This window comes from Balaenoptera physalus (genome assembly GCF_965194825.1).
Source record: "Balaenoptera physalus genome assembly, chromosome: 1".
In the NCBI taxonomy this organism is placed as follows: domain Eukaryota; kingdom Metazoa; phylum Chordata; class Mammalia; order Artiodactyla; family Balaenopteridae; genus Balaenoptera; species Balaenoptera physalus.
Window position 1 is genome coordinate 31,154,754 of NC_138882.1, and position 21,456 is coordinate 31,176,209.

At 36.7% G+C, this 21,456-nt stretch overlaps 2 protein-coding genes and 1 long non-coding RNA gene across 3 annotated transcripts in view; 2 read left to right on the plus strand and 1 right to left on the minus strand.

Annotated features, from left to right (window-relative positions):
- Positions 1-13,788, plus strand: part of OPN3 (opsin 3) — a gene marked incomplete at its 5' end in the record, with an annotated part of 60,442 nt that extends 46,654 nt beyond the window's left edge. The window contains 5 exon segments of the mRNA XM_082413014.1: positions 11,809-11,997; positions 12,001-12,063; positions 13,023-13,073; positions 13,077-13,250; positions 13,254-13,788. Coding sequence (XP_082269140.1) covers positions 11,809-11,997; positions 12,001-12,063; positions 13,023-13,073; positions 13,077-13,250; positions 13,254-13,283 — 507 coding nt within the window. The 3' untranslated portion in view covers positions 13,284-13,788.
- The window catches only part of LOC309665139, a 324,111-nt gene that overhangs the window by 249,192 nt on the left and 53,463 nt on the right, over positions 1-21,456 (plus strand). The gene's annotated exons all lie outside the window — the stretch shown is intronic.
- KMO (kynurenine 3-monooxygenase) overlaps positions 13,903-21,456 on the minus strand; it is a 61,009-nt gene continuing 53,455 nt past the window's right edge. Inside the window, exons 11-15 of the mRNA XM_082470540.1 lie at positions 20,680-20,737; positions 18,415-18,497; positions 17,091-17,192; positions 16,941-17,000; positions 13,903-15,449 (exon numbers count right to left, since the gene is read on the minus strand). Of these exons, the coding sequence (XP_082326666.1) occupies positions 15,294-15,449; positions 16,941-17,000; positions 17,091-17,192; positions 18,415-18,497; positions 20,680-20,737 (459 nt within the window). The 3' untranslated portion in view covers positions 13,903-15,293. The remainder of the gene's footprint in view (positions 15,450-16,940; positions 17,001-17,090; positions 17,193-18,414; positions 18,498-20,679; positions 20,738-21,456) is intronic.

Consider the following 21,456-nt stretch of genomic DNA (forward strand, 5'->3'; position numbering starts at 1 on the left):
CTTTTATTATGTTGAGGTAGGTTCCCTCTATGCTCACTTTCTGGAGAGTTTTTATCACAAACGGGTGTTGAATTTTGTCAAAAGCTTTTTCTGCATCTATTGAGATGATCATAAGTTTTTTATCCTTCAGTTTGTTAATATAGTGTATCACATTGATTGATTTGCATATATTGAAGAATACTTGCATCCTGGGATAAACCCCATTTGATCATGGTGTATTATCCCTTTAATGTGCTGTTGGATTCTGTTTGCTAGTATTTTATTGAGGATTTTTGCAACTATGTTCATCAGTGTTATTAGCCTGCAATTTTCTTTTTTTGTGACATCTTTGTCTGGTTTTGGTATCAGGGTGATGGTGGCCTCATAGAATGAGTTTGGGGGTGTTCCTCTTTCTGCTATATTTTGGAAGAGTTTGAGAAGGATAGGTGTTAGCTGTTCTCTAAACGTTTGATAGAATTCACCTGTGAAGCCATCTCATCCTGGGCTTTTGTTTGATGGAAGATTTTTAATCACAGTTTCAATTTCAGTGCTTGTGATTGGTCTATACATATTTTCTATTTCTTCCTGGTTCAGTCATGGGAGGTTGTACATTTCTAAGAATTTATCCATTTCTTCCAGGTTGTCCATTTTATTGGCATATAATTGCTTGTAGTAGTCTCTCATGATCCTTTGTATTTCTGTGGTGTCAGTTGTTACTTCTCCTTTTTCACTTCTAATTCTGTTGATTTGAGTCTTCTCCCTTCTTTTTCTGTTGAGTCTGGCTAATGGTTTATCAATTTTGTTTATCTTCTCAAAGAACCAGCTTTACTATTGTTTCCTTCATTTCTTTTTCATTTATTTCTGATCTGATCTTTATGATTTCTTTCCTTTTGCTAACTTTGGGGGGGTTTTTGTTTTGTTTTGCTTTGTTCTTCTTTCTCTAATTCTTTTAGGTGTAAGGTAAGGTTTTTTATTTGAGATTTTTCTTGTTTCTTGAGGTAGCATTGTCGTGCTATAAACTTCCCTCTTAGAACTGCTTTTCCTGCATCCCATAGGTTTTGGGTCATCGTGTTTTCATTTTCATTTGTTTCTAGGTATCTTTTGATTTCCTCTTTGATTTCTTCAGTCATCTCTTGGTTGTTCAGTAGCATATTGTTTAGCCTCCATGTGTTTGTATATTTTACAGTTTTTTTTCCTGTAATTGATATCTAGTCTCATAGCATTGTGGTTGGAAAAGATGCTTCATATGATTTCAATTTTCTTAAATTTACTGAGGCTTGATTTGTGACCCAAGATATGATCTCTCCTGGAGAATGTTCCATGTGCACTTGAGAAGAGAGTGTCTTCTGTTATTTTTGGATGGAATGTCCTATAGATATCAATTAAGTCCATCTGGTCCACTGTGTCATTTAAAGCTTGTGTTTCCTTATTTATTTTCTGTTTGGATGATATGTCCATTGGTGTAAGTGGGATGTTAAAGTTGCCTACTATAATTGTGTTACTGTTGATTTCCCCTTTTATGGCTGTAGCATTTGCCTTATGTATTGAGGTGCTCCTTTGTTGGATGCATAGATATTTACAATTGTTATATCTTCTTCATGGATTGATCCCTTGATCATTATATAGTGTCTTTCCTTGTCTCTTGTAATAATCTTTATTTTAAAGTCTATTTTGTCTGATACAAGTATTGATACTTCAGCTTTCTTTTGATTTGCATTTGCATGGAATATCTTTTTCCATCCCTCACTTTCAGACTGTATGTGTCCCTAGGTCTGAAGTGGGTTTCTTGTAGACAGCCTATATACAAGTCTTGTTTTTGTATCCATTCAGCCAGTCTGTGTCTTTTGGTTGGGGCATTTAATCCATTTACATTTAAGGTAATTATTGATATGTATGTTCCTATTACCATTTTCTTAATTGTTTGGGGTTTGTTTTTGTAAGTCTTTTCCTTCTCTTGTGTTTCTTGCCTAGAGAAGTTCCTTTAGCATTTGTTGTAAAGCTGGTTTGGTGGTGCTGAATTCTCTGAACTTTTGCTTGTCCTTAAAGCTTTTGATTTCTCTGTAGAATCTGAGATTCTTTTTTTTTTTTTGAATTTTGAATTTTATTTTATTTATTTATTATACATCAGGTTCTTTTTTGTTATCTATTTTATACATATTAGTGTATATATGTCAATCCCAATCTCCCAGTTCATCCTACCACCACACCCACCCCCACCACTTTCCCCCCTTGGTGTCCATACATTTGTTCTCTACATCTGTGTCTATTTCTGCCCTGCAGACCAGTTCATCTGTAACATTTTCCTAGGTTACACATATATGCATTAATATACAATATTTGTTTTTCTCTTTCTGACTTACATCACTCTGTATTATAGTCTCTAGACCCATCCACATCTCTACAAATGACCCAATTTCATTCCTTTTTATGACTGAGTAATCTGAATGAGATTCTTGCTGGGTAAAGTAATCTTGGTTGTAGGTTTTTCCCTTTCATCACTTTAAATATATCTTGCCACTCCCTTCTGGCCTGTTGAATTTCTTCTGAAAGATCAGCTAATAACCTTATAGGGATACATTTGTATGTTATTTGTTGCTTTTCCCTTGTTACTTTTAATATTTTTTCTTTGTGTTTAATTTTTGTTAGTTTGATTAATGTGTGTCTCAGCATGTTTCTCCTTGGATTTATCCTGTATGGGACTCTCTGTGCTTCCTGGACTTGACTGACTATTTCCTTTCCCATGTTGGGGAAGTTTTCAACTCTAATCTCTTCAAATATTTTCTCAGACCCTTTCTTTTTTTCTTCTTCTTCTGGGACACCTATAATTCAAATGTTGGCACACTTAATGTTGTCCCAGAGGTCTCTGAGACTGTCCTCCATTCTTTTCATTGTTTTTTCTTTATTCTGCTCTGTGGCAGTTTTTTCCACCATTTTATCTTCCATCTCACTTATCTGTTCTTCTGCCTCAGTTATTCTGCTATTGATTCGTTCTAGAGTATTTTAAATTATAGTTATTGTGTTGTTCATTCCTGTTTGTTAGCTCTTTAGTTCTTCTAGTTCCTTTTTATTTATTTATTTATTTATTTATTTATTTATTTATTTATTTATTTATTTATGGCTGTATTGGGTCTTCGTTTCTGTGCGAGGGCTTTCTCTAGCTGCGGCAAGCAGGGGCCACTCTTCATCATGGTGCGTGGGCCTCTCACTATCGTGGCCTCTCTTGTTGCGGAGCACAGGCTCCAGACACGCAGGCTCAGTAATTGTGGCTCACGGGCCCAGCTGCTCTGCGGCATGTGGGATCTTCCCAGACTAGGGCTCAAACCTGTGTCCCCTGCATTGGCAGGCAGATTCTCAAACACTGCCCCACAGGGAAGCCCTCTAGTTCCTTTTTAAATGTTTATTGTATTTTCTCTATTCTATTACTGAGATTTTGGATCATCTTTACTATCATCACTCTGAATTCTTTTTCAGGTAGTTTGCCTATTTCCTCTTCATTTATTTGGTCTTGTGGGTTTTTATCGTGCTCCTTTACCTGTAAGATATTTCTCTGTCTTCTCATTTTGTTTAATTTACAGTATTTGCTGTCTCCTTTCCCTAGGCTGCAGGGTCGTAAGTAGTTCCTCTTACTTAAGTTCTCTGCCCTCGGTAGTGGGGTTGGTCCATTGTCTTGTGTAGGTTTCCTGATGGGAAGGATTGGTGCCTACGTTCTGATGGGTGGAGTTGAGTCTTTTCCCCTGATGAACAGGGCCATGTCAGGTGGTGTGTTTTGGTGTGTCTATGAGCTTAGTATGACTTTAGGTAGTCTGTGTGATGATAGGTGGGCTTGTGTTCCTGTCTTGTTTGTTGTTTGGTGTGAGACGTCCAGTGCTGGGAGTTGCTGGCAGTTGGTTGGAGCTGGGATTTGGATTCAGATAGAGGCCTCCGTGAGAGCTCTCAGTAATTAATCTTCCCTGGGACTGGGAATTCTCTAGTGGTTCAGCATCCTGGACTCCTTGCTCCCACCCTAGAGCCTCAGGCCTGACTTCTGGTCAAGGGACCAAGACCCCGCACATCACTCGTCCCGACAATAAAGGTAATTTAAAAAACAAAAGCCTAACAAAACCCCAGACAAATGGTGAAAAGTAAAATAAAACAAACAGAAACAAGGAAACATGCACACACACAAAAGAAACAAAATCAGAACCAAATAAATCAAAAAGCAAGAGAACAAGCAGACAAACAAAAGAACCCAAGCACAAAATGAAGCAATTAAGAGGAAAGCTGACAAGATCACAAAACCAAAAAACAAAAACAAAGCAGAGTGCCAACTGAAGAATGAAGCAAAGAAACAAAACAAACCAACAAAAATGATTTAAAAAAAAAAGAAAAGAAAAAGAGAAAGGGGAAAGAAGACAGAACAACAGAAAGGCAACGTAGAAACAGAAATATAAAAAATAAAATAAAATAAAATGCAAAATTAAAGAAAAAAAAAGACAAACAAAACCCCCTAGAAATGGTAAAAACAAAATCAAACAAAGAAAAACAGAGACAAGGAAACATACACACGTAAAAGAAACAAACACAGAGCCAAATAAAACAATAAGCAAGAGAACAAGCAGACAAATAGAAGAGCTCAAAAACGAAATCAAACAGGATTAAAGCTAACAGAAACACATAACCTAAAAACAAAACCAAAGCAGTGTGCCAACTGAAGAATGAAGCAAGGAAACAGAACAAACCAATAAAAATGATTTTAAAAAATAATAATAAAATGAAATAAAAAGGGAAAAATCACAGGACAACAGAAAAGCAAAGTAGAAATGGAAATATTTAAAAATATATATATACATATATATATTGAAGAAAAAGAAGAAGAAAAAATAAGGGAAAAGAACACAGAACCACAAAAAGCAAAGTAAAAATAGAAATGTATAAAAAATATTTTAAAAGTATGTTATAAAACACGGAGATCCCAAGAGACTAAATTAAAAAAAGAAAAAAAAACTAAAACACCACCACCAAATAAACAAACAAAGAAAAACCAAAAAAAAAAAAAAAAACTAGAACCAACAACAGAACGAATCGAAACATAATAAAATTAATAGTAATAATTATGTTTCCCTGGGGTCTCTGCTGTAAGTGTCCTTGCACATGCCGTGAGCCACAACCCACCTCCACCTCCCAAAGAGGCTCTCCTGTGCCTCTGGACTGGACTCTGGACCTGCTGTGGGCCCTGTGGGGACCACTCAGACTCTGATCTGGCCCAATTCTTGTGCGTGCTTACCCCAAAAGTCCACAGCTGTGAGAGCTAGACCGTTTTCATTTGTGGGAACACTCATTGTCTACTCAGATATTCCATAGATGCAGGGTCTACGTAGCTGATCACGGGGATTTAATCTGCAGCTTGTACAGCTGATGGAAAGATTTTTGATCTTCTTCCTTAGTCACCCCATCCAGCTTTGGTTTTATCCCCACCTCTGTGTGTGGTCCACCCACAGGAGTCTGGTCCTGAGGCTGCCTTGGAGCTCTTGGGTCTGCCCCTGTGAGGACCAGGCGCAGAGGTGGTATGACTGCTTGGATCACAGGAGCCCCAGTGGTGCCAAATGCCCCCACTCATTCTTATATCCCTCTCTTCAGTTGCAAGGGAATGGGAGAGGTCTCTCAGGACCAAACTTATCCTAGATTCTTGTTTTCTTCCCCACCCCATTCTCTGCCTCAGGGACCTCTCTCAAGTAATAATTTTCTCTTTGACTCATATATTCAATCTGTCCTTCAGTACTGGCTCTTTATCTGTAGCATATAACCATGCTAATTTAATTCAAAAGCAAAATATACTCTCAACTCCCTCTAGTTATCACTTTGTTTCTCTCCACATCACTGCTAACTCAAAGAACCATTGGTGGCTTTTGGTGCTGCATCATCACTCAATAAGCATTCATTTGACCAATATTTATTGAGCATCTAAAATGTACCAATTATTGGGGCTTCCCTGGTGGCGCAGTGGTTGACAGTCTGCCTGCCAATGCAGGGGACACAGGTTCGGGCCCTGGTCTGGGAGGATCCCACATGCCACAGAGTAACTGGGCCCGTGAGCCACAATTACTGAGCCTGTGCGTCTGGAGCCTGCGCTCCGCAACAAGAGAGGCCGTGATAGTGAGAGGCCCACACACCGCGATGAAGAGTGGCCCCCACTTGCCACGACTAGAGAAGGCCCTCGCACAGAAACGAAGACCCAACACAGCCATAAATAAATAAATAAATAAATAAAAATGTACCAACTATTTACTGTTATGGGCTGAATATTTGTTGTTCCCCCAACATTCAATGTGATGGTGTAGGAGGTGGGGCCTTTGGTAGGTAATTAGGGATATATAAGAATGGGATCACGAGGGTGGGGCCCTCACGATGAGATTAGTGCCCTTATAAGAAGAGAAAGAGAGAGCAGAGCTCTCACTCTCTTTCTCTACTGATAGGAGAACATAGAGAGAATTTGGCTATCTACAAGCCAAGAAAAGAGGCCTCACAATGAAACCTACCTTACTGGCACCTTAATCTTAGACGTCTCAGTCTCCAAGTCTGTGAGAAATAAGTTTCTATTGTTTAAGCCACTCAGTATTTTGTTATGGAAGCCCAAGCAGAGGCAATTACTAATCTCTGAGGATACACAGTGGATAAGATATAGCCACTGCCTCAGAGAGTCTGTAGTTTAGTAAATTCACATATTTATTCCTCAACCCATTGCAGATTGGTGATTCCTTCTTCTACCACACTCTCACAGAAACAGCCTCATTAAGGTCATTGATGATCTCCCAAATGTTAGAGCCAATGGACACATTTCAGTTTCTTTTTTTTTTTCTGGCATCTGTGACATTGAGACTTGTGGCATTGTTGACAGCTTCTACTTAATTGTGAGTTTCTGCTCTCAGTGTTTCTAGGACCCCATTCTCTTTTATCTTTGTTGCTGACTCTCTGGGCCCCATCATCTCATGTCTCCTTCAAAGGCTTCTTTTCCTTGGGCCTCCCCAGCATTCTATGATTAGCTCTCATCTCATACTGTTACTGACCAGGGTTCTTGGCCTTCCTTAATCAATAGAAATTGATAAGAGGCCAGACAAGAAATTCAGGCAAGGTTTCATTGGGGTCCCTCCTGCAGCAGGGAGGAGCAAAAACAATAAGTTCCCTTGCTCGCTCCCTGAGGAGGGGCCAGCTGGTTCTTTATATGGGCTGAGGTAGGAGTGGGCCCAGGGATGGGCCAAAAGGGTGGCTTAGGTGGTTTGCCCACCCCTTTGGTGGCGTGTGCAGGGGGCATGCTTTTGCTCTTGACACCCTGCTTTTGCTCCTGGCTCTTCAGAAGTGGCAGTTGGGCTTTTGGTCTTTTTGTTTCTCATTGTCCATAATTTGCCCCAACTGCACATGCACACAGTTAATTTTAGTCCCTTATAGTTTCTTTGTATTTTGTTGCTTGAGGAGACATGTGTCCAGGTGCAAGCACTGCAGCAAAGGGTCCCGGGTCCCGGGGCCCGGGTCCCAGCCTGTCTCAATACTACACAATAGACATGGGCAATCTCATATATTGGCAGTATTTTCCTTCTAACAATAGCATGGTGACTTTGAAATCTCTACTTCTGATCCAGGTTGTTCTTCTGACCTCTATCAGATCCTCATAGTCAATTGCCTATTGAATACCTCCATGTGGATAGTCCACAGACTTGTCAAATTCAACATGTGTGAAGATGAATTGGTCATCTTTCCCTCCAAGTCTCTACTCCTCCATTCCCTTTCTTAGTGAATGGTCATCACTCCTATCTACCTAAGCCAGAAACTAAGGGGTAATCTTTGACTATTCTTCATCCATGTCTCCCTCACACCCAAACAATTATCAATTTTTATCTATTGAACCTCAAATATTTTTCCATATATCTATTTTGTCCTCTCAATTTTTTGCCTGCCAGACTCAATTCAAAAGGATCTTAGTTTTCCTTTCTTTATTCTCATCTTCTTCTAATCCGTTCTCTTTATACTGCCATCAGATTAATTGTTCTCAAATGAATATTTTCTTATGTCACTACCCAGCCTAAAATTCGTTAAGGGTTCCATTGCCTTCACGATTAAAAATAAGGCCCCTGAGCTGACTATCAGGTCCTGTGTGGCCATATCTCATCTGCCTGTCCAGTCTCATTTTTTTACATTCCCTCCCTCTTGCCACCTCAAGCTTCAGTCAACTACAGTATTTCTTGTCCCCAGAAATTGACATGTTCTTTTACCTCTTTGCCTTAACCCTGGAACGTTCTGTCTCTCCTCCTTGTCTAAACTCCTCCTCACCTCAGAAGGCTGAGATCAGGATCTGTTTGGTCTTATCTGCCTCTGAATTTGTTACTCCTCCTGCATATTCACATAGCCCTCTCCGGTCACCTCCCTCATGGCATGTTATCACCTATGGAAGCAGTCACTCTCACCAAATAGTGAATTCCTCAAGAGAAGAGACTCAGTCTTATTTATTTTTTCACCTATAGCTGGAACAGTACCTACATGAAATAGGGACCAGTGACTATTTTTGGAAAAAATTTACAGAGGGCATAGGAAGGGGAAGTGGTGAAAGTACAAAGAGATTTGACTACTGACTGTGCTATAAACTCAACACAAAGCTTGGTGCACTTGCTTCTATTTCCTTATCCAGAGAGGTTATTTGTAATAGCAATAGAGACACAGCTACTCACTTGAGATTAAGGACTCACAGTAAAGTCTTTGAAAAACCTACAGGTGTCTGAATCACCAAGCACTAGGCGTTGCCATTTATATAGGCAAAGAACACCATTAGAGGTAATTCTGGGGAATTTGTCTTAAGTTGTTCCTCCTTTAGGACAAATTTGTGCATGTATCAATACTTTTGCTTCAACCATAGCAATTTTGAGAAATATCCTCAAATGATTGGATATAGGGGGCAAAACATAAAGTAGAGCTCTTTATTTGGAAAATGTTGAATGAGCAGAGTAAAAGAATAGAGAATGATGAAACAAAGAAGCCAAAAAGAGATAAATGAAAAATAATCATGGAAACGTCACATATACAAACCCAAATAATCTGAAACATTAGTCAGATCTTTTCCTTATACCAGAGGAACTGGGGAAGCATAAACCAATATTTTCTTCAATTAATTTCTCCAGTATGTATGTAATTCCAGAATGATAAATGAGTTCTCTGCTTTGATAAGTGGTGAGAAAGGATGGGGACTGACATTGTCCAGAAAGTGGTACAGATAAAATTGTTGGGCCCTAGATAGTGGGGACTTGGGACACAGATCATTGACCTGTGGTGTTTTACTAGTTAATTGAAACTCCAAGGAGTCAAAAATCATGATTTCCAATATCCTATATTATCATAAAAGTGCATATGCATATGAATAAGTATGGTTGTTTCAAGTATAATTCAAATATAAATAAATAATCTCACAAACAATCCCACAAAGTCATATGTGTGGAACTGGGACTCAACTTCTGTTTAATAAGTTACACATTTTAACCTCCTTTAATCTTTTAGAGAAGGTCATTGACTTGCTCAACATCACATAAGGAGCAAAAGTGGTGAATCTGGGATATGAACCCAGATCTTTTAATTCCAAATCTAAAGTTTTTACTAGAACTCCACAACCTTCTTAAAATCTCTAGGGAAAAATCCTCCCCCCACCAAAATCCTGTTCTGAAAATAGAATAATATCCTATCACTTTAAATAAAATAGTTTCTTTTAAAATAGAATAGCACACACAGATAATAATAGTACCAGAAATTTAACACTCACTACCATACACACATTTCCTCTACTCTAGAAAAAAAATCAACCATTTTAATTATCTATGTTTTCTTCTATTCTGTCAATATGAATATATAATAAGAATACAGTTTCTTAAATAAAGTTTAGATGACATCAGTGATTTAGATATATCAATTCAAATATATTTTTAAATACTATTAGCACATGTTTTAGCAGATTTCTTTGGAAAAATTTTCCTTAACTTTTATGATAATGCTAGAAATAAAAGGAACACTTACAGTTTGTTGAAATGTAATAAATTTCCCCGTTTAAAATTATATATTAAGTATCAGTGGTATGCCAGATACCTTTTCTTATATCAATAAAGCATTTGTATTTTTGTAGCAAAATTAGCTTCTTAAGATGTCAGAAATAACCATTTTATTTACGAGTATACTTTTGATGTATAGGAATATTCTCTCCCTCTTCTTAATCACACGTTTATCACAATAATAGGAGGAACTTCTGTTACCAAGTCCAAGATTGTTCTGCCAGCCACATGACAGGCCAATAAATTGGGAGACAAGGCTTTGAGACAAGGAATTAATGGCTTTATTTGGAAAGCCAGGAGACTAAAAAGATTGCAGACTAACGTCCTAGAGAACCATCTTGTTGCTGGCGTCTGGATACTAGTTTATTTTATAGAACAAAGAGAGGGGAGGTGAGGAGGTAAAGTATAAAGGCCATAAGTTGTTGCAAATATTTCCTGATTTCAGCCAGACTCTGGGAAGGGATGTGTTAATTTCTTCTTTCCTGCAGCCATTTGACAGGTGGGCCGCATCAGGATGTTTTCTGTGAGCTGAACAAAGGTATTTTGGTTTAACATTCAGGCATGGGGGTAGGGTTCTGGAGATGGGCCATTATGTATACTTTCAGCTATTGGCAGCATCCCTTTAGTGATTAACTTGTAGCAAAAGCAGTAGAATACAAAGGTTAAAGTAAAAGAAACAGATCTAATATGGAGTCAGATTTGTTATTCCCCATTATACTTCTAAAGAGCTTTTTATCTGAGAAAGTCAAAGAACTTTCAGGCTATAGGCCATTATGCCTAAATACTTTTAGTGGGGACAAACTAGGAGTAAAACTAGGAGTAAAAAGTTCTCTAAAACGCTGATTTTAGAGAAAGTGGGCTATCTGGGTTTTACTGAGCTCTATCCTCTGCAGCTGAGCCACTGATGAAACCAACCCAAGCAAATTCCTCAGCAAAACCCCACTTTACAGTCATTAGCTGTGAAGCGGAAGTCACAGTAGTTTCCAGGAGGAATTTATTTAGGAATTAAGTTTTCATCAAGACCAGCTGTAGGCTTTAACATGTAGAACTACTGACATCACATTTGCTGCCTGGTTTGAGAATTTGAGGATTATGCTCTAGATAAAAGAGATTCCAGGATTATGGAGAATTTTTTCCCAATTTATCATGACTCTTTTTTTATATTTATTTGTTTATTTATTTGGCTGTGTTGGGTCTTCGTTGCAGCACACGGGATCTTCATTGCAGCATGCAGAATCTTTCATTGTGGCATGCAGGCTCTCTCTAGTTGTGGTGCTTGGGCTCTAGAGCACACAGACTCAGTACTTGCAGTGTGAGGGCTTAGTTGCCCTGTGGCATGTGGGATCTTAGTTCCCCAATCAGGGATCGAACCCACGTCCCCTGCATTGGAAGGTGGATTCTTAACCACTGGACCACCAGGGAAGTCCCTATCATGGCTCTTTCAGGCGTCTTTTAGCGACTCGAAGATCTAGGCAAAATAGTTCATTTTCTTCTTCTTTAAGCAAATTAGAAAACATTAAAAACCGTTGAAGGATCTAAGAGGCTATTTAGTTCAATATATTATGTTAAGGTGAGGAGACCGAGGCCCAGAGAGTTTAAGGGCTGGGCCCAGCTGCAGGTCCTGGATCAGATGCCAGCCTCCCAAGGTCCTATTCAGTTCTCTTTCCATTAAGGTGGGACCAAGAATGGTGTCTGAATATCTATTATGAAAACAATGAACAAAAATGATTTTTTCATTTTCACCCCTTTATTTTCCTTCTCCTTTCTGCAGCTCCGTTTTGTTGAAGATCTTCAGACAATTCAAATGTTCAAGATTTTAAGATATGAAAAGAAACTGGCCAAAATGTGCTTTTTTATGGTATTCGCCTTTCTGATCTTTTGGATGCCTTATGTTGTGATTTGTTTCTTGGTGTTTAATGGTTATGGACACCTGTTCACTCCTACAATAATATCTACTGTTTGATATCTCTTTGCTAAATCAGGCACTGTGTATAATCCAGTTATTTATATCTTCATGATCAGAAAGGTAAGCTTTGTAATTAACTGCTCGTTTTCACCATGTTGGTGGGATTGTTGGAAAATATAATACTTTTATAGAGATTATTCATAGCAGCTTCAATGATAAAAACCTAAATCAAGCATTTTACAGGAAAGTAGAGGGTTCAAGAAGAAAGGTAGAATATTCCCAGAGAAAATAATAACAATTATAAGACCTACCAATGGAGGTTTGCACTTGTTAGGTAAAATTCTATTAAAATCAGTATTTAGTACATCAGAAAACATTTTATGTTTAGTAATAATAACTACAATCAAAGTTAATAATTTATTTAAAATTCTTACTGCACTATGCAGATTGTATCAGTTATCTTTACAAAACTCCATGAAAAAGGCACTAATAGTATCTTATTTATGGATTATGATAGGTTCAGAGAAGTTAAAGAACTTGTTTGCTTCAGGACGTGTTGGTGCCTGGATTTGAACCTGGTTTGCTGTTGTATATTTTCACCAATTGATTTGTAATCTTGATCCAAAAAAAAAAAATCTTAACCTAATTAAAGGAACATTAGTGAGTACACCAAGCTGTAAACTCTACCAGGAAGGGTCTTGTCTGTCTCTGCTGCCCACAATACCCCCAGATTGTAGCACAAATTGCCTCACCTCGTAGGAGCTCATTGAATATTTATGGAATGAATTAATGTTCAAAATCACTTAAGGAAACACATCTAGCTGCCTGCATGGAGGATTCATGCAACTTGAATCTATGGATATTATAAGGTATTGAAAGAGACCTATGTGGTAAAGTTAATAAGAATTATAATAAATAAAAGACATTAAACTCCAGGCTTAAGTAGATCTGAGCATTACCACCTAACTCCATGTCAGCTAACAAATAGAAAAGAACAACCCAAATTAAATTTACCTAATTTTCTTGAATGTCAATCCAAACTTTTACTTAATATTCAACTTTATTTTCTCCCTGCCCAGTTTCGAAGAGCCCTTTTGCAGCTCCTATGTTTCCGACTGCTGAGATGCCAGTGACCAGCTAAAGACCTACCAGCAGTTGGGAGTGAAATGCAAATCCAACCCATTGTGATGTCACAGAAAGATAGGGACAGACCAAAGAAAAAAGTGACTTTTAACTTTTCTTCCATCATTTTTATCATCACTAATGATGAATCAGTATCAGTTGACGGTGACAGAACCAGTGGGTCATAGGTCGATGTAATCCAAGTTAGTCCTTTATAGGAAAGAATAATGGGAATGAAAGATAGGGCTTTAAATCAGATACCACTTTTAGACTACCATTATAAGGACTGTTTTGGAATCCCCATTCTATGTAATATCAACAGAACTTTTGTGGTCCAACAGAAAATCTGAATTGCTCTCTGACCTCAGGGGGTAACTGAACAAGACAAATTCTTTTAATTCAGAGGGTGCTTTGTATAATGAAAAACCACTTGTGGCACAAGGTGGGCATCAGGCACCATCAACTTCTAACATATTGGAAGTTTTCACTTCAAATATATATTTTTAAAAGACTGTATTTTCCAAGGCACATAACATATTTCTCAAAAATACTTAGCTCTTAAAATAACTTTATCTCATACACTTGTGTGAAATAGCTAGAAAATCTTGAATTTTCTGTAGTGTTGGGTCCTATTCAGTGTCATGTCAAATGTTTTCTCAATCAAATGTATCAAAGAGACAATTCTAGGATGAAAAAGAAAATCAATTCTTTAACTTTATGTGAAACAAAAGACTATTGCTCTATGTATAATATGATAAAGAGGAGCTTCAGACCAATGTGCTGCTGAGCAAGCTCTAGAAGATACCATTAAAAAGAAACACAGGAAAGAAAATAGAATTTCAAGGTGATCAAGGTTTATTGGTAATCATACATTAGCAGAGGATGTACATGGTGAAGCTGATGTTAATGGCAGTTAAGTGTCTCCATCTATTTCATTTCAAATATGAACATGGCAGGATTAGCCTCTCCTCCTAGTAATTTCCCACAATTTTGCCAAGAATTCTATTGATAGATTTAGAAAAGGAGTTCCAGCAAAAACCAAACAAACCTACATTTGAAGAGGAATGAAAATAAGTGTAAAACTGTATTCACAAAATGTGAATATTAAATAAAAATATTTAATCTTTATTGCTCTTCAATCAATACACTGGATAAATAGTGGTCAGGGTTAGTGAAGAGACCATTTTTCCATGAGTCATTATTTAGTCTAAACATGGATTATTAGGACTCAAGAATTTCCTTGACAATATAGGAAAGAAAGTGAATCATTTTATTTCTTAATTTTTATTTCTTACATGACAGTTCTACTAGTGTTGCATCTTCATAATTAATCATGTTTGAAAGAGTTCTAAATGATTCAGTTGGCCTATTGAAGAAGGAAGAAGCAAGAAAAAAGTTTCACTAAATGAACATTTAAACATCAAGTTTGTTGCTAGTTTTGCAGCATATAGTTCAAGAATGTTAGTAAATTGCTTCTGAAATGGAATAAAACACAGCTTCATATTTCTATGAAAACTGTCTCCCCTTGTTTCCTTTCCACTCTTTTATGTATATAGATATTTAGTTTATAAATAAAACTCTTCCTATCCTTCACTTAGTGTGGCTTTAATAGCCTTTAAAAAAAATCCTCAGAAGGTAATACTGCCTTTTGAAGACTGGGAAATAAAATCAATTCATTTTGAACTCTCTCGAAAGTCCCCCAATCCCTCATTTACACTTCTAGTTTTAGCAAAAAAATCTGAGCCTGTGCTTAGGTAAGTTCCATCCAGGTAATGAAAAATGCAGTTAATATATTAGGCAAATTGTGACTTTTAGTCCCAGGTGTTAAGTCAATCCTATCATGACTTCTATTATGTCCTTTAAAGAAAAGGGTGATCAGTGACTTCCTTGAGGTCTCTAGGGCCTTTCTTTTTGAGAAGTGAAAGAGATCTTAGTCACTGCACTTTTATATTTAGAATGACCTGACCTAAGCATAGTGCTGTGGGGAAGCTGCGTTTTACTTAAAGTGGTGGGTTATTTTTTCAATAATTTCAGTGAGCTCACAGAGAAATTCTACATTGAATTTAACTGTAAGCTGATAAATATCTTCCATTAGTGAATTAAATATGATGATGGAAACATGATTTTAATCCTGTTTTGGTTACAGAGAAATCTAATATTTGCTACTTCAGGATCTTTTTATCACTTGTTAATGACATTGGGAATTTGCTCTAGTGACTCCAGAGAGTTTACAGGGAGACATGCCCTGTATTCTGGAAGTAAGTGACCCAGTCCCATGGTCTTCTCAAGTAGTCCAGGGGTCTCAGTGACTTGGAGCGCATAAGTAGGTAAGTACCACTGACAGCTATCAGTGTTCCAAAGAAAAAGAGTCCTTTCTTTATCACCTGTAAAAAAGAGCAAGAACTTTCACTTTATTTGTGCAGAGATTAAAATCTTGCAAGTAGACTTCATTTTTAAATGACGTTTTATACAATTTCCTCTTTGTTCTTTAACCTGAAACAGTGATGTAATTGCATGACCACTAGGTGAAGTCCTGCAATATCTGGTAAGGTCAAGAATTTGGAGCTTCCTGCCTCCCTCTCTCCCTCCTCTCTCTCTTCCCAGAAACTCCTGAATCTATGTGTTCTGTATAAAGAATTCTTAACAGCCTTTGTCCAGCCATAAAAAAAATTCACAGTTGAAAAAAACAGAACTGTTAACTCTGTCTTGAAAGAAGCCACAAATGATTCAGTCATTGCTCAGACCCTGCACAAAGTGATAGGTTCAGTGGCCTCTGTGACTTGGAAGACACACATTCAAAGACTTAAACATGCACCATCACCACCTACAGTCTATCAACCTCATGAGCTGAGGCTCTGTCTAGTCTGGGTTATGTGCACTCTCGTATCATCCTGGTCTCTTTCACTGCACTTATTTTCCTGCATTCTAACTGCCTGTCACTGTCTCTTTCCCCTTTGGACTTTTAGTTCCTTGAGGGCAGGGACCTTATTTTATTCACCTCTGTATGAATAAATCTTGATTCGTTCCAATCTAGCCTCTAAATCTTTCTAAAATCCACACCTGAGACTATGAGCTGCCTTTGTCTTCCTGTTTCCCTCAAAATAATATTCAAGATGTTTCAGGTCCTACTTACTATTCCAGCTCCACCTCTAGCCATTTTCACACATACGTGCTTCTTCCAGGTCCACTGAAATACTTGCCATTCCCATTCTGAATGTGTGAGAGGTTTCTTCAATCTCCACGCCCCCCTCCCTATGCCCATGCCCATTCTCCACCAGGGCAGTGCCTCTCCACTGCAGGTGTCCATTTCCCCCACTAGTCTCTGAGCTATGCAAAGGGTAGGGGCTGCTTTATGTTCATCACCATGCCCAGCTCAATGTTTACATACTATTTGTTTAGTGAGTGAAGTTGTAAAGTTTCCACAGTGGAAGATCAGGAATCTGAATCTCCATTTAATGGCATCTGTGAGTCAACTGCCCAAAATTAATGTGGAATAGCATTACACTGGAATTAGACTGTGTTTTATAAGTGATTTGATTCTGTCCAATTTTGTAAATTAAACCCATAGGAGTATTGCATGAAGCAAAAGTCAATTGCTAAATAAAAGTAAAAGGTCACATTGCTAAAATAAAGTAGAAAGTTTAGAAATACTAGCATCAATTTCTTTTTTGAATTTCTTCTCCTCAAGGATTGCCTCTTCTTTGTAATTTTGTTCATTAGGCATTCTGCCACCTGTGTATCCAGGACATTTTTTAATTTGGAAGGCAAACATCTAGTGTCTGTCACATTATTTCCGTATTTGCCTGAGGTAAACATAACCATATCACTGTGAACTTCAACACATCAGATTAAAAATAAGTGTAATCTGTTCCAACCTTTTTTTGCCAATGCCAACGCAGCACTGCCTCATGGTATCTTATTCTGGAAAAGGTGACCTGTAAGAAAGTTTAAAAAGTATTCTTGTGTATTCTTTAATGGCTAAACAGAAGATTAAAATGAGGAAAAGTCTTAAATCCAGACCTTACCATGGTGTAAAGAGGGATAAAGGTAGATGGCATAATAGCATGAAGACATCTCTCTATGTTCTTTTGGAAGAGGAACCACCTTGAGTTGACGTGTGCTCGCATCTGCAATAATGTAAGGAGTCTCAAAGAATACCTTGAACAAAGTAACTTTAATTGTTTACTGCAACTTTATCTCTCTTCATTCCCATTCACCACAAAGCCAGACTCGAGGTAGTCAAATAAATTCTTATTTCCAATCCTTCTCAGTCATTTCCAATCCTTTTCAGTCAATGTCAGAGAACAATAACTTGAAAAGGTAGAGCAATTATGCAAAACCTGTTAGAGAACTCTATTTTGCTCGGGGGCCAACTCTATTTCAGTGTTTGTTTGTATGGATCTGTGAGTAGTCTGTGAGCCCAAAGATTTGACTAATTTCTGTTACTTCCTGGTCAGTTTGGAACATTATTTATGGCAAGAAGAGATCTGTTTAAAACTAGGCCTGTCTTGATATACTCCATATTCAGGATAAATATTATGTTGTAGTTGTCTTGTTTTCAAAGACAAGGCAAAATACATCAGTGAGACTTCCAGTATCTTATAGAACGTCCTTCACCACATATGAAACAATTCTGCTCAAGTTGAAGTCTACTTTATTTCTTTCTGTCTTCAGGAGAGATGGAAAACAACTATACTCTTTCTAAAATTTTTATCTTGTAAATTTTTTCATTTGATTATTTAAAAACTATAACCACAACCATTTACTGTGAGGTTTTCAGGTGACTGGCTTAAAATGGAATTGTGTTTTTCTTCTGAGTAGTAATCTACTGACTATGAATTTCTTTGGTATTACATATTTCTTTCAGTGCAAAAAACCCAGAAGGATATTCAGTGCTAATTTAAGTTTGCAGCTTATAATGTTAAGAATGGAAAGGTTATTTAATGTCTCTTAAACTTTCCAAATATGTTAACTCATATCAAAAATATTTTTTCATTAAAATAGCATATTACTACCTCTACTAAATGTCTAAGTCTTGAGCCTATGAATTATCAGATATTGAAACCAGACATTTTGTCATTTTTGTTACCGCCTAAATGTCCCTGAAATGTAGATGGAGATGATGTGTGTGGGTCATTATCACTGTCTTTATAGTCAAAGTTCAACTATGTGTAAGGAATGCTCTGTGTGTGTGTGTGTGTGTGTGTGTGTGTGTGTGTGTGTTTTCTCTTGGCACCTATTCTTATGTAGCATGCATGAGACGGAACTCAAAGAAACATTAAAGCAAAAGATGTTTATTAGAATATCAGTGCATGATCTCATTGAATAGAACCAAACATTCTCACTTGCCTCTATGTAGTTGTACATGGATAGGTCTGAAATTGCATGGTCATCTGGAATTCTTAATCTTGAGAATTCAGGAAGGCACATACCTAGAAACCAAGTTAAATAATAATGTCTTTTCCAAAACAGTCTGTAAACAATGTGCTTGACTCTACACAGTTCAAATGAAATGGTGTATTCTCTATCAATGTTCTCTCTAACCTTTTAAAACTCTGGACAGCAAGACTGTATGACCAACAATCTATGAATACTGAGCAATAACACATGGGCATTTCCCATTGCCTATGATTTAATGAAACTTATGACAAAGTTGTTATAATATATACTAGATTAGTGAATCATTATTTTTATTTTGCAAATGGAAAGCAGTTCATATAAATGACTGTAAATGACCCCAAATCCTTAGAATTTACTACTCTCCTTTTTGTTCTTCTTTGCTACCCCATATACATTTGTTTCATTTGTACCTAAGCCACCTTATTAGCTTAAACATACCCCGTTATTCTGTTATCTCCCAGAGGCAGGACTCATGTTATATTCATGTTTGAAAACTTAACCTGGTATATGGTAAACACTGAATAAATATTTGATAAATTAATAACTTACTAATATAACTTCACAGGGCCAGACAACTCTAGTTTTGAGGAAGCCATTTCTAAAGTCAGAGAACATGGGTGCAAGTCCCAGCTTCTCCACTTCTAGCTACTTGACTTTGGGCAAGTTACTCTCCTCAGTTGTAAAATAGGGACAAGAATAGTACCTATGCCCCATGTTTTTCATGAGATAATACATTAAAAAACAGCAAGATACCCAACACATATTACATGTTCAGTGATGTTAGTTATTATTGTGATAATTATTGTTCTATCTTCATTCTCCTGTAACTAAAACCAGTATTGACAGTATGTTCTGTTATATGAGCCCTCCATCTGTCTCCATCATTGTCATTACATGCCAACCAATCACACAAGGGCTAAGAAGGGAGGAAACAAAATACTTCTGGATCCTGAGCATCTGAGTGAGATAACTGGGAAAGAAAGGAAGAAAACCAGAAGAAATTTACCCTGGAATCTATAATCTCTTCAGATTCAGACAATATATTATTCACTGACTCCCTATAACACTATAAAAAAAATTTTTACTGTGAATTTACTTTGTTCCAGGCTTTTAAAAAAAATTTTTTTTTCTTGATGTATAGTTGATGTACAATATTATATGAGTTACGGGTATACAACATAGTGATTCACAATTTTTAAAGGTTATACTCCATTTATAGTTATTATAAAATATTGGCTATATTCCCTGTGTTGTACAATATATCCTTGTAGCTTATTTATTTTATACCTTGTAGTTTGTAACTCTTAATCCCCTTCCCCTATCTTGCCCCTCCCCCTACCGTTTTACCCACTGGCAACCACTAGTTTGTATCTGTGAGTTAGGCTTTTTTTAAATAAAGCTTTCCACAAATCATTTGATTTAACCTTCACAACTCTCTGAAGTGGTATTATCCCCACTTTATTGATGGGAAAAAAATCTGAGACTTTAAAAAGATAAAGTGACTTGTTCAAGGTCAAAGGGCTAATAAGTCAGCAAGTCAAGACTGGAATCTGGGTGTAGATTCAAAGCTGGTTCTCTAAGTCTGTCCCTTACCTGAAACAGGTTTAAATTCAGAGGTGACCTTTGAGAACATGTAATGCTGAGAAGCAGTAAAAGTTATCCAGTTCTCAGGCTACTATTTGCAATTTATTTTACGGATGGAAATTATGTACATTTAATTTAACTTACTTTCAGAATTATACATAAAGTTTAAAACTTCAATACTTGTAAAATTAATATATTTCTGGAATTAATTTTAATCAAAAGGCAAATGGAAGTATCAGATGCAACCTTTGATAAGGCAAAAAGCAAGAAAATGCTGGAGCTTCTAAAAGTGTTTCTGAGGGCATGCTGTAGGGATTATAGGCATGGGGGTTAACTGGGCTGAGAGGGAGGGAAAGGAGTATATCTCTGCCAAACTTTGGTGCTCGGAACTTTTATCTTTGTATTGATCAATACATAGACCTCCACGTAAAAACTTAAAAGAAACTATCTTTTCCTCTCTGGGTGTTCCTTGTCTGATATGGAAAACAACAGTGGCATAGAGTGTTAATAGAAAAATTTATAATCCTGAACAGGAAATATGCATCATGGTTTGTAATCTTCCAGGATCAGAAATAGGTGTACAATTAATCAGCAAGGCTAGTCCGTGTCCAGTTGAGAAATTTTACTTACTAAGGTCATTATTGAATTTATCCATTAATTCATCAAATACCAAGCAGTCTTCAAATCCCTAAAACAAGAAAAAATAAACTGTAAATAATAAATACTTCTTTAGCAATTTTGAATAGACTTTTCATTGGTGAGTATAATTCGCAGGATGTTTACTCTCAACCAGCACATAACAGCCAAATAGTCACACTTAGCATTGAATTCTGATTAAAAAGACAATTGACTGCATGTTTGATGGTTTTGTCTTTGCCTGATTTATTCATATATATATATAAAATTTAGAATATGATCAAAATTTTAAATTACTTGTAATTTTGACAATTCCATTGCTTCTTCAAGAAGCAAAAATAATTATATTGTTCTACCATGAACATTAGAATAATATTTAAACTATTCAGGGCTTTAAGATTCACATTTAGAGCAATTTAATGACAGGATAGAACTTTCATATTAACTTACTTCCTATAAGCCAAGATTAAAGCAAATTTCCAATCAACAAATCCACAAAATTAGTAAGGTACTATGCTAAATGCAGTAGGGAGAAGAAAATAAAAAGCTATGTTTCCTGCATCCTAGGAATTCAAAATATGGTTTTAAGACAATATAAAAATATGTAAAGGTTAAGAAATAAAATATTTCTATATCAATTTTACATATCATACCTGAAGCAAATAAATTTGTCAATTATATAGGCTGTTAATGCTATAGGAATTTAGAAATGAGAGATACCATATAGGGATGAGATAACACTCTTAAATTCTTTATTTAATTAATTCATTT